This window comes from Myxocyprinus asiaticus, chromosome 41, assembly GCF_019703515.2.
Source record: "Myxocyprinus asiaticus isolate MX2 ecotype Aquarium Trade chromosome 41, UBuf_Myxa_2, whole genome shotgun sequence".
NCBI lineage: Eukaryota > Metazoa > Chordata > Actinopteri > Cypriniformes > Catostomidae > Myxocyprinus > Myxocyprinus asiaticus.
This window is the reverse complement of record NC_059384.1, coordinates 22,611,797-22,625,189: the sequence shown is the minus strand read 5'-3', so window position 1 is coordinate 22,625,189 and position 13,393 is coordinate 22,611,797. Positions and strand designations below refer to the sequence as shown.

The 13,393-nt window shown below is 40.4% G+C and overlaps 1 protein-coding gene across 8 annotated transcripts in view; it reads right to left on the bottom strand.

The window, feature by feature from the left end:
- The window catches only part of LOC127431689 (sickle tail protein homolog), a 179,472-nt gene that overhangs the window by 75,575 nt on the left and 90,504 nt on the right, over positions 1–13,393 (bottom strand). Inside the window, exon 1 of one of the 8 annotated variants that reach the window (XM_051682209.1) lies at positions 1,399–1,510. The exons of the other annotated variants lie outside the window; for them this stretch is intronic. Within the exon in view, the coding sequence (XP_051538169.1) occupies positions 1,399–1,459 (61 nt within the window). The 5' untranslated portion in view covers positions 1,460–1,510. Of the gene's footprint in view, positions 1–1,398; positions 1,511–13,393 lie in introns of those variants that run through there. 8 annotated transcript variants of the gene reach the window in all.

Below are 13,393 nucleotides of genomic sequence, written 5' to 3'. Positions count from 1 at the left end.
ACAAATTTCAGACAGATGATTCTCAGATGAAATGCTGTCAGGACAAGATAGATTTTATTTATTAAATAAAATAAGGCTATCAGATGTATCCCCAAGCTAAAGTTTCCAAAAGCCAGAAGAACCAAACATGTTCTAACAAAACTATCAGAGCAAACAGCATGCAAGCATTGAATGTTTACCCATATAAAATCTGACACACCCACCCATAAGACACGCACATATTAAAATATTAAGGAGAAAAAATTGCTTAATGTAGAAAATATTTCTTAGATGCTAAAACAAATTGTGCTCATTAGTGCTTGTGGCCTACCCGGTGCTTCACAATCAGACAGTATATTGTAAATTCAGCCACATACACACATTCAGGCATGTGAACATTAGTGAATGAGTGTGTGTTTTTACACTCTAGTGCCATCAGCATTAGTGGTAGTGCAGAAGAGATATTACTGTGTCAGCAAAATTACATAGGGAATGACCCTGCTACACATTCACACACACGCAAACACATACTGTACATTGATAAATCTCTCTGATGTGTCGGCCTCTTGGGTGAAGTTGGCACACAGATGTTTACACTTAATGTGGGCCCTTTTTCTCAGTAATGGGCACTTAAACTGGTGCGATATCACTGAGAAATATGGCCCCATGCGATTCATAGTTTTTTTTTTCTTCCAGATACAGGTTGAGAAATAGCAGGCTACCATTTTCTCAAGCACAGCGTTGCTCTTCTATATGCTAAAAAACCTATGTACACATTTGACTGAAATTATGTTTCTCATCAACTTAAAACTCATTTGATCTAAAGGCATATGCTTAAATGCTTGAAATTAGTTTTAAAGACAAATGTAAAGTATGCCTCTGTATGAATTTATTTACAAATAATTTTTTTATATGGGTGAGTTGGGCCGGATAGTGAAGAGAAAGCAAGTGCCCAGCATTCATGGGAACGCATCCCAGGAGGATACCTCATGAAGTTGGTTGAGAATGCCCAGATTTAGAGCTGTAATCTAGGCAAAGGGTGGATACTTTAAAGAGAGTTTTGATTTGTTCAAAAAAATACAAATAAATAAATTGTCACTAAATGATTCCCATACTTCCATTTGTGTTATTTCATTGTTTTGAAGACTTTACTCCTACTTCAAAATGTGGAAAATGCTTAGGTGTGTCCAATCTTCTGACTGCTAGTGTTAATCAAAAGGTAAATAAATCTCATCATCCTCCCCCTTATGCCTAATGTCACAGGACAGCAAGCTATCTGGTCTATTTTTAACTGCTAAGCCCTACACAAACGCACACTCACACATGCACAAAAGCAGTCTGAAAGTAAGTCAATAAGAAAATCAAGAATTCTCATTCCATCCCGCAAACCCTGTCGCAGCAACCATCCACCATCCTTACCTTTCCCAGGAAGCTCTGTCCTACTCTCCTCTGCCACTTCAAGTTTCCCCTGTGCTTCCATGCTCTTCAAACAAGACTGAACCAATACACCGACCCTTTGGACACTGGATTTAAGACTTTGTCTGTAAAGAGCAGCTGTTGGCCAGATTCCAGAGCCTCTCACATGAGTGAAAGAGGGTTAGCAGTTTACTGTAACAGAGTTTGGACAATCTCAACTCTGAAGATAAAATCTAGAAAAATGTCAATTGAAAATGACCCACTGTATGCTGAGTGTGCGGGTGTCCGTGTGTGTGTCCTCATTCACAGAGCTAAAAGAGGTGACGGTGACGTTAGCATTCCCATGTAAGCTTAGCAAGAGGCCCTAAGCAACAGGTGTTAGACTCTCTCTCTCCTTCTCACAATCACTTTTCATTAGTAATTTCATTAATGTTGCTTGTTAAGACAAGCATCACTATTACTGTTGTTAATCCTTAAAATTAGGGAATTGAATAAAAACCTTACCTAGAGTATTAAACTTTGGCGAGTAGCTTGTCTCGCACTGTCTGTGCTACAGACATGCCTCAAATCATACCTCAAATCGTACGGATTGTTGAGAAGAGGCGTGTTAGTAATTTTCAAAATGATTAGACTTATGATATACTCCTGGCTGGCAATAAAATGGGAGTAAAACCCATAGACTTATTCTGAAGGAGGGACTCATGTCATATCAAGAGACTAGAATATAATAAAGACTTAGGTTGGCCTCTTTTGACTTGGGTCAGTAAGCATCCAGAACACCCTAGCAATTACCTAGCAACATCATAACAACCACCCAGAGCACTTCAGCACCTTAGCAAACGACACCATAGCAAATGCACAGCAACGTTCTAAACCACTCAGAACAGCAATTGCATAGCAACATCTTAGCAACTAGGGGTGGGTGATATGACCAAAGTCTCATATCACGATATGAATAAATTTATATCAGGATAACGATATATATCACGATTTTAGGGCAATCGATTATTTTTTTTAATCAAATTAATTACATGGTATGCCGATTAATAAATCAAATGAATCACAATTAATCGCATACATAAATATTAGCTGAGAAAGACCCTAAAATAAGAATAATTCAATTTATAATGATTAAATAATTATAAATAGTTATATTTAAATAATTATAAATATATACCTGTATATATATATATATATATATATATATATATATATATATATATATATATATATATAGGTATATATTTATACATATAATACAAATAATTAAAATGCATTACAATGTTTAGACACACAAGTTAAGCATTAAAAAAGACAAAATAAAATTGGCATTAGAATGCAATATATAGTTTATTTCCATATTATTGAATATAAGCCTATCATTGGCCTACAGTTCACAGCAATCCATTTTGCAATTTAATTTGTCAATCAGTCTGAGATTTATTATAAGGGCTTGTCTAACGTGTCAATGTACACCTGCGTCAAGACGGCGGCTTTTGGATCTTCTCGGTTGAGCTGCATCATAAACATAACGTTTTTAGGTCGCTGTGTCAAGTTAAACTAAGTTTGAAATGCTTTCGGATTTGCACTCAATCAAGCTGTGTTTGAACGTAAGAATGTGTTCTCATATTGTGCTGTCTGCTGTCGGTAAGTGTGGTTTGTTCCATGGAGCTAAAAAATACGTGATTTTTTTTCCCAATCCACTTGAGTGCAAGCCACGCCCTTAGAAAAACCTACTGGCAGGCTTATCTTACCATTGGTCGGCATCGGATCCATTCACAATCTCTCTGGAGAGTGAACTATTCACAGGTGACTGCGTGATTGAGATGACCAATGAAAACTTTCCTGAGGGTTTAGTCTTGACTGTGGGGCGTGGTTTGCTCTTAAGTGGTTTGGCAAAAAAAAAATCACGCCTATAAAATATCCATTTGTTCTCTGTCTGTTTGAGCTGAGCATTGCCTATACAGCGAGTTTCGCTTACTGCCCCCTGGAGAAAACAATTGGTACTCCATGCTTGAATTGCTTATATGGAAGGAATATTCCTTATTGTGGTCCGGGGACATTGATTAATTGCATTAATTATTTTAACACGTTATTTTTTATAAAATTAATTGAACTGAATTAACGTGTTAAAACGACACCCCTATTTTTTGTTCCTAATATCAAACATCATTGAACAGAATTTTAGTAAGGGGGGATAATGTTAGCTTAAAAAGCCTTTATTTTGGCAGATGACACATTGTTGTAGCTGTTTTCCTCATCGGTGGTGCTTAGAATGTTGGGCTGTCAAGACATTTGAGATGTTTGACTTGCTCTGTAGCACTTTAAGGTAAAAGATGGTTCATGTAAGTTTTGTGGTCTGCGCCGCGATATCGAGAATAGCCGGATTAAGTATTGCGATCCCGTTCTGCGCTCTCCTGTCTCTGGAGCACAAATATTGGGAAGCCTGCTGGACTCGCGAGATAGCATGCAACACTTACGTTAATAAACAAAGATGCACATGAGAAAATGAGAAGCATATTTGGCACTTATTAAGTACCAAATGCAAGATGAATGTCACTGAATTTGCCAAAATTCTCTGGCTGTGTCTCGTTTGGAAGGCTGCGTCCTCCGGAGGTCGCATTTGTCGGCCGCATATGTAATCGAGGCTGTCTCGTTTCAGAAAAGCGAGTAGGACGCTTCGAATGCAGCCTTCGAATGCAACCTTCTTTCATGGGAATTCGGAGGATGCATGAGGTGTATCTTTCGTGGGCACTCACAACCCACAATTCAACGGAAATGTCTAAAAAAATGATGCCAATTTGCCCGTAAATATGATGTTCAAATGCAAGTAATGTAAATTCCCATGTTGAAGTACCTCAGTAGATGGGTGCAGAGTATATATTATTATATATAGTATATATATAATTAAAATAAAGTATTATAGACTAAAAGTACACCTGTAAAATCTATTTTCTTTTCTCTTTACATCATTACAACTCTCCTAAAATTTACCTCATACATTCCCTCCTAAAGCGACCTTGTTCCCTTCTCACTCGAAGCGCTCACGCTTGTTAAAGAGTGGCGTGCTGTCATAGCAACCATGTTACGTTCTGTTTCCATTTGTCCTACGAAGGCCATCTCGTTTAAACGAGGCTTGTTTAAAGGAGGACGCTCAGTATTCTGCAGCCTGCAAATGACGCGTCCTACCTAGCATGCAGCCTTCGAAACATGAAGCCCTGCCCACTGATAGATACACACACGCTGCGTGTGAATTTTGCTATTCCGTTATATACACGATACAGGAATATATCTATCAATTGACACTTCATATCGTTGCCACGATATATATTGTCATATCACTCAGCCCTAAAAGCAACCACCTAGAACACCTTAGCAACACTTCAAACCCAGCTTCACCAGGTAGGTTTTGCTGGTGAAAAGCATGGCTATGCTGATCCACCAACTAGACCAGCACCAATCAGCATAAACCAGCCTAGACCAGCATGGGAATTGTATGCTCGTTAAACTGGTCTTTTTAGCAGGGATAGCAACATCCTGGCAACTACCCACAAGCTAGCATTGTGGCTGTGAATTTCCACTAACATTTTATTAAGAAAATGTAAAAATATAGTTCATATTCTTCCTGTACAACAGTATCTTCCCCTCTAAAATCACCTCCTGTTTTTAGAAACTTTTTTCCCCAGACACAGTGTGTCTAATGTGAAGTGATTGTGAGAAAACTGTAATCCCCTAACAGCTAAACAGGTGGTTGGCTTCTCCACAGTTTCCCTACAAGCAGGTTATTCAATGAAGAGCATTTCCAAATGATTCAAATATCTTCTATAATCCTATTCAAGCTTGTCATTACATCAAAGGGGACTAAGAACATTTATGTCTGTGAGTCTGTGTGTGTATGTAAGTGTACATATGCTAGTGTAATTAGAAAATAGTCCAGTCAGCTCAGACAGACAAATTCATATTAATGTATAACAGCTTGTCCTATACAGGCACAATGTAACAAGTTACCAGCACCAAGTAATGCATCTGTCCACAATGAATGTAAAACTTTTGTGCAACTCAATGCAATCAAACCAACCAGAAGAAATTTAATGTTTTAAATACAGTTATGTGGAGCACAATTTTGGACCAATCAACACATTGACATGCACTTTAAAAGTCAAACAATAATTTGTCTTTTTAATATGTCATGTAACCGTTTTTGCCTGATTTAAATCACACCAGTCCACTTTTTGCGATGTCGGACTGACAGACCCAGATAAAGCAATTGTGGCTCGGCATCGTCCAGCATGTATACACGTTAATCAGACCACAGTTGACCTCTGCGTTGTTCTCATGCTCTGAAAAATAGAGGTGAGGTGCAACATACATTTAACACTGCCTCAGCTGACGGCTTTCCTATTTGATTACGCATTATATAATGTAAACTTGGACCAACAGAGGAAAACTATAGCTTAACTATGCAAAAACCTGCTGTAGCTTGATATATACAGTACTGTGCAAAAGTCTTAGGCACATAAGATGTTTCACAAAAACTTTTGTCTTAAGATGGTTATCTTCAGCTTTAGTGTGTCAATAGTAAATATACATTTTAGACTCCCAAACATTACTTTTGCAAATAGAAAAGAATAGAATAGAAGAACAGGAAGACCAGCAACAGATGATATGGCCCCCACAAAGCCCACCACTGAACATTGAGTCAGTCTAGGATTACATGAAAAGACAGAAGCAATCGAGACAGCATAAATAGATAAAAGAACTGTGGTGAATTCTCCAAGAAGCTTGGAACATCCTATCTGCCAACAACCAAGAAAAACTGTGTCTAGGTGTACCTAGGAGAATTGGTGCTGTTTTCAAAGGTGATCCCACCAAATATTGATTTAGATTTTTTATGTTTACTGGACTTTGTATGATGTTAATTGATAAATGAAAACCATTTATGGAATTATTTTTTAAGACATCCTCAATATGCAACATTTTTACACTCACCGACCACTTTATTCATTTCACCTGTACACCTACTTTATTCATGCGAATATCTAATCAGCCAATCTTGTGGCAGCAGTGCAGTGCATAAAATCATGCAGATACTGCTCAGGAGATTCAGTTAATGTTCACATCAACCATCAGAATGGGGAAAAATGTGATCTCAGTGATTTCAACGGTGGCATGATTGTTGGTGCCAGACGGGCTGGTTTGAGTATTTCTGTAACTGCTGATCTCCTGGGATTTTCACGCACAACAGTCTCTAGAACTTACTCAGAATGGTGCCAAAAACCAAAAACATCCAGTGAGCGGCAGTTCTGCAGATGGAAACGCCTTGTTGATGAGAGATGTCAACCGAGAATGGCCAGACTGGTTCGAGCTGACAGGCTATGGTAACTCACCCCTTTGTACAATTGTAGTGAGTTACCATAGCCACCAGGTCGCTTGGACTCAAGATGGTGCCGAGTATGGCTGCTGCGTTGCGAGCTCCGACACAACATGGCAGTGTTTTGTTTGTTTTGTTCACAGTTCTTATGTTTTTTGTCTTGGATGTTGTCTGCCTTATTGTCTATGACAGACAAACACTTTTGGACATTGGTTCAGCAATTTCACACCATAAACCGGACTTCAAATTCCTCAATGCCGACCCGCTGTTTACAAACACGCAAGCGGAGCCCTTTGTCTGGGCTGCACGGCCGCGGAAACACAGGAGGAAAAGGGGAAACAGAGCCGGCGTTCTCATCAGAGTAAGATGCCGCGCAAATCGACCCCCGCTACCCAGTATTCTACTGGCAAATGTTCCATCTCTGGATAACAAGCTCTGCGAGCTGAGAGCGCGGATCTCTTTCCAACGAGAGACGAGGTACTGCTGCATTATCTGCCTTACAGAAACTTGGATGTCTGCGGAGATTCCAGACTCAGCCATTGAACCCGCGGGGTTCTCCGTGCACCGAGCAGACAGAGTGAAAGACCTCTCAGGTAAAAGCAGAGGTGGTGATGTATGTTTTATGATCAACAAATCCTGGTGTGATCAGAGGAACGTACATTCTATCAAGTCTTTCTGCTCTCCTGATCTGGAATTTCTCATGCTTCTGTGTCGACCATTCTGACTTCCGAGGGAATTCACAGCGGTCATTATCACTGTTGTGTACATCCCGCAACAAGCCGACACAGACCGGGCACTCAAGGAACTGTATGGGAGTATAAGTGAGCAGGAAACCGCGCACCCTGAGGCCGCGTTCATTGTAACCAGGGACTTTAATAAAGCCAGTTTCAAATCAGTCGCACCAAAATACCACCAGCACAATAGTTTCAACACACGAGGGGACCGGGTTTTGTACCATTGCTACTCTCCCTTCCGGGATGGCTACAAATCCCTCCCCTGCCCACCATTTGGCAAATCAGACCACTCTTCCATTCTGCTTCTGCCCGCTTACAGGCAGAAACTGAAACAGGAAGCACCCGCCCTCAGAACGATCCAGTGCTGGTCGGACCAATCAGACTCTATGCTACAAGACTGTTTTGATCACACGGACTGGGAGATGCTCTGGTCCGCCTCTGATGACGACATCGAGGTTTATGCTGATAGCGTAATGTGTTTCATCAAAAAGTGTGTGGAGGATGTCGTTCTGACCAGAACAACACGGATCTATCCGAACCAGAAGCCATGGATAAATAGCGATGTTCGTGCGGCACAAGCCAGTTATGCCCTCCGAAAAACTATCAGAACAGCAAAACACCAGTACAGGAATAAGACTGAAGGACAGTTTAACACCACCAACTCTAGAAGCATGTGGCAGGGAATTAACATCATCACAGACTTTAAAGGGAATAAAAACTCCGCCATGAACACCGCTGCCTCTCTAGCTAAATAATTTTTATGCTCGTTTTGAGGGAAATAACACCGCCCTCGCGGAGAGAGCTCTCGCGGCCGAAGCTACAGAGGTTAGTTCACTCTCCGTCTCTGTAGTGGATGTAACCCGATCCTTCCGACGAGTGAATATCCGCAAAGCCGCGGGCCCAGACAGCATTCCGGGCCGTGTCATCAGAGCGTGCGCAAACCAGCTGGCTGGTGATTTTACAGACATTTTCAACCTTTCCCTCTCTTTGTCTGTATTCCCTACATGCTTTAAAACATCCACCATTGTGCCTGTTCCAAAGCAATCAAAAATAACTTACTTAAATGACTGGCGTCCTGTTGCTCTGACCCCCATCATCAGCAAATGCTTTGAGAGACTAATCAGAGATTACATCTGCTCTGTGCTGCCTCTCTCTCTTGACCCACTGCAGTTTGCTTACTGCAACAACCGCTCCACTGATGATGCCATTGCATCTACACTACACACTGCTCTCTCCCACCTGGAAAAAAAGAACACTTATGTGAGAATGCTGTTTGTAGACTACAGCTCAGCATTCAACACCATAGTGCCCTCAAAACTAGATGAGAAACAGTGGATCCTGGACTTCCTGTCAAGCAGACGCCTGGTGGTTAGAATAGGCAGCTACATCTCCTCATCACTGACCCTCAACACTGGAGCCCCACAGGGCTGTGTTCTCAGCCCACTCCTGTATTCCCTGTACACACATGACTGTGTGGCAACACATAGTTCCAATGCCATCATTAAGTTTGCTGATGACATGACGGTGGTAGGTCTGATCACTGACAATGATGAAACAGCCTACAGAGAGGAGATGCACACTCTGACACACTGGTGTCAGGAGCACAACCTCTCCCTCAATGTCAGTAAGACAAAGGAGCTTGTGGTGGACTTCAGAAGAAAAGACAGAGAACACAGTCCCATCACCATCAATGGAGCACCAGTGGAGAGAGTCAGCAGCTTCAAGTTCCTGGGTGTCCACATCACTGAGGAACTCACATGGTCCATCCACACTGAAGTCGTTGTGAAGAAGGCTCATCAGCACCTCTTCTTCCTGAGACGGCTGAGGAAGTTTGGAATGAACCGCCACATCCTCACACGGTTCTACACCTGCACTGTGGAGAGCATCCTGACTGGCTGCATCTCTGCCTGGTACGGCAATAGCACAGCCCACAACCGCAAAGCACTGCAAAGGGTGGTGCGAACTGCCATACACATCATCGGAGGTGAGCTTCCCTCCCTCCAGGAAATATATACGAGGTTATGTGTGAAAAAAGCTCGGAGGATCATCAGAGACTCCAGCCACCCGAGCCATGGGCTGTTCTCACTGCTACCATCAGGCAGGCGGTATCGCAGCATCAGGACCCGCACCAGCTGACTCCATGATAGCTTCTTCCCCCAAGCAATCAAACTTTTGAACTCTTGATCTCCCACGATCAAAATACATCAGCACTGCACTTTATTACTCTTACTCTTATATCTCACACCGGACTGTCATAAATTATATTATTATTATATATATTCTCTCTTAACAACTTACTATCAACCGACAGCCTGAATGTAAATACAGTACAAAACAGCCTACTGTACATTCTATATATACTACTATATATACTTTTTTTTTAATTAAATAATGTGTATCTATATTGTGCGTATTGTATACTGTACAGTGTATGTTATTATTTGTATATTGTTGTGTGTAATTATGTGTATATTAGACTTTAAATTGTGTTGTGTTAATTTGATGTTATTGTAAATTGGCATATGTCTCATCACTGTCACGACTGCTATATTGATCGGAACTGCATCCAAGAATTTCACACACCATTGCACTTGTGTATATGGCTGTGTGACAATAAATGTGATTTGATTTGATTTGATTTGATGTCAGACCTTGAGGCGGATGGGCTACAACAGCAGAAGACCACATTGTGCTCCACTTCTCTCAGCCAAGAACAGGAAACTGAGGCTGCAGTGGTCACAGGCTCACCAAAACTGGACAGTTAAAGATTGGAAAAACATCGCCTCGTCTGATGAATCTCGATTTCTTCTGAGGTGCACAGATGCCTATTTAGGACATTGTATAGCACAACATGTGTAAAAAAGGAAAGAACCTTGTATATTCACAGTCAAACTCATGTGTATTGTTTGTTAAACAAATACTTCACACTTATTTAATAATACAGTTTATCACAATCGTTCATTATGGCTCTTTAGAATTGAAATTAAATGCTTTCAGGAATTCTTCCATTTCAAAATCAAACCCAACCAATCAACCCTGTTAATAATTCAGCCAGCTATTACAGGCTAAAAACCCACCAAACCTGTCAAAACCAGCTTAAACCTCATTTTGCCATCCGTAGAACCAGCCATTGTCATCAGGACCTCTTAGAAAAACACCATAGCACAGACTTTAATACAAGTTGTTGATTAAGCTCTTCCTAATCATTCATATTCCACATTGTATACTCTCTCTCAAACGACAAGCCAAACAGCACAGTTCTCCTTTCCCAAACCACACAATCCTCCTCTGCTGATAATAAAACTCAGGATGAGGAGCTGAGAGGAAGTCTAACCACATGTCTTCTTCCTGCCCCTGTAAAATATAAAACTTTTGTTCTTTTTTCTTTCTCCTGCAACTTTTAACAGTTTATAAGAGTTTATCTTGGTATCCCGTGTCCCAAAACATGATGGCTTGGGATTCAGTTGTAAACCGAAGAGGAAATCTATCTTTGGTAAGGAGATGTGTGTGTATCTCGTGCATTTGGGGTCAGTGGTGTAGAGTTGTGCTCAGTAAGGGATTTATGGAGGAATGCGTCTGTGTGCTCCCAGTCATAAACTTTCATTCCCTCTCTCTAAAAACAATGTACATCTCTCTCCATCTCTCTTTCTCTCCATGGGGAAGACAGAGCTCTTTTGTTTGGTGGGGGTATTGCATTACTGCAGATGGGCTGAATAAGGGACGAGAGTGTCATTTAATAAGATAAGTGAATCTTACATGCACAGTTTAACAATTTTTCAATTCAATTTGTGAATTCTCACAATCTGAATTTCCCTCTTTTCATTAATGTTCCAAAAGGATGTTTAGTAAACTAACAACAAGCTCAAGAGGACTTAATGTTGGTATCCAACTCTGGTTCCTTAATGATTACATTTAGTTTTTTCAGGATAATATTCTGAACATTTAAAGAAAAATACTATACAGAAAACAATGCTATTTTTGGTAACAATGTTTTTTTTTTTTTTTTTTTTTATAATTTTTATTGATCAAAATACCATTTACTACAATAGAATTCTGTAGTTGTGAATGTCTAATCTAAGATGTTTGGCCAATCACTACTCAGTAATTAGACTTCAAATCAGAATTTTAATCTCATGTGTAGTGGTTGACTGATATGGGTTTTTCAATGGCCTATACCGATAACTAGAGAGCAGGATGGCCAATGGCCGATATACATTTACCAACAGCAAATCAGATGTACACAAAAAGCCCAAAGTACTGTATACTTTGGTTTTCCGCACTCATGATCGCTCCACGCACAGTATGCATGATGCAAATTTCGTCATCAGCACAATCTGCGTGGACTGCGCAAGCACTGCCCAGATTTAATTGACATGCGCACAGTCCTAGTCTGTGCGCATCGTCGGTGCATGCGCTTGCCGTTGACTGCCCTAAATGAGTATAACAAAGCAGTCGTACTGCAAATATCGGATGATTAATCGGCTTGGCCTACATATCGGTCTGTCACTACTCATGAGCCTTAAGTACACAAAAAATAGTAAGGGGCTGTTCACACTGAGTGCATATTTGAATCAATCCATGCTGTTTTAAAATTGTTTTGCTAAGTAAACATGCGCTAAACGGACGTCTTTGACTGTAAAAATAACTTTTAAAACTTTTAGAACTGTAACAAAATGTTAAAACGCGTCTCAAGATACCTGCGTTCTGTTCTATTTATTGCGCTGCATCTAGCTTTTTTAGTGCAAGGACGCTTCTGGTGTGAATGGCCACTAGCATCTCTCAGTTCATTTCGAGTTGGAGTTTATGATGAAAGCAATGACTTGAAGTTCAGTTTGTCAAATACCAAATTGACTGATTCAGTGATTAAATGAGTGAACAGACCGATTCAAACTGATAACTCATGAGATTGAGACATGTTGAGTTTCAATCCAACTATTTTACCAATTTTAAATTTGCTCTTAAGAAAACCGGTGTGAAATGCTTTATGTGTGCATAAGCTCTCAAAATGTGCTTAAATGTTTATGCACTGATTAATTAAAAGAACTGATTCATAAGAGTTATTTTTTCATGAATTGGACTATACTTGTATACTATGTTTGTAATTGCATGCAGCCAGCGAGGACAACACAACACAAAGTTTGTTGTCTATTTATTATTTTTTTTATTATTTCACGGTGCCCAGATTTTCTCTCATCACATTCAGTTTAGACTGCAGGCTCACTGTAACTTTAAAACATAATTTCTTTTGTCATGATGCTGTAAATTCAATAGGTTCATGGTTCTTGATTCCCAACCTCTTGTTGTAAAGTTTTTTAGCTGCGGTGGCAGATTCAATCTCGACAGGTTTTAAATTTCTCAAAAGGTTGTTTACTTCATCTCCATTTCTAATTAGCTCATTTAAAATCTTCCAAACCCTGAGGCATGCTGGCTGATTGATTCCAACTGTCATTCACTGTCACTTTTTTGGATGAGCTTCAGGGGTAAATGACTGGGCGATGGAAAGTACATCTCTTCTGGGAGTGCATACATTTGTGATCATCTTTATCTCCATCATCAGAAGCAAACTTTTTCTTGAATAATTAACTTTTATTAGATTCATTCCCTCAGCCAGTAGTAAGCCCAAGGCAGAAGCCGATGACAAATTCCCAGAGGGAGACAAAGGGAATATTTCTCAGCAGAAAACCCACAGACGTATTTCAGGCTAAAATCTCACACCTACATTCACTCATAAGCCCAATATTACATAAATGATTTACCCAGTAGCAGATTTAGGCATGGGCAACATGTGCCGTTTCCAAGGGTGGCATCGTGCGGGGGGGGGGGGGGCACGAGGCACCCACACAGAACCCGGTCAACAACTTTGGGGGTGTGTTGAAGCGGGTTTTGCCCAGGG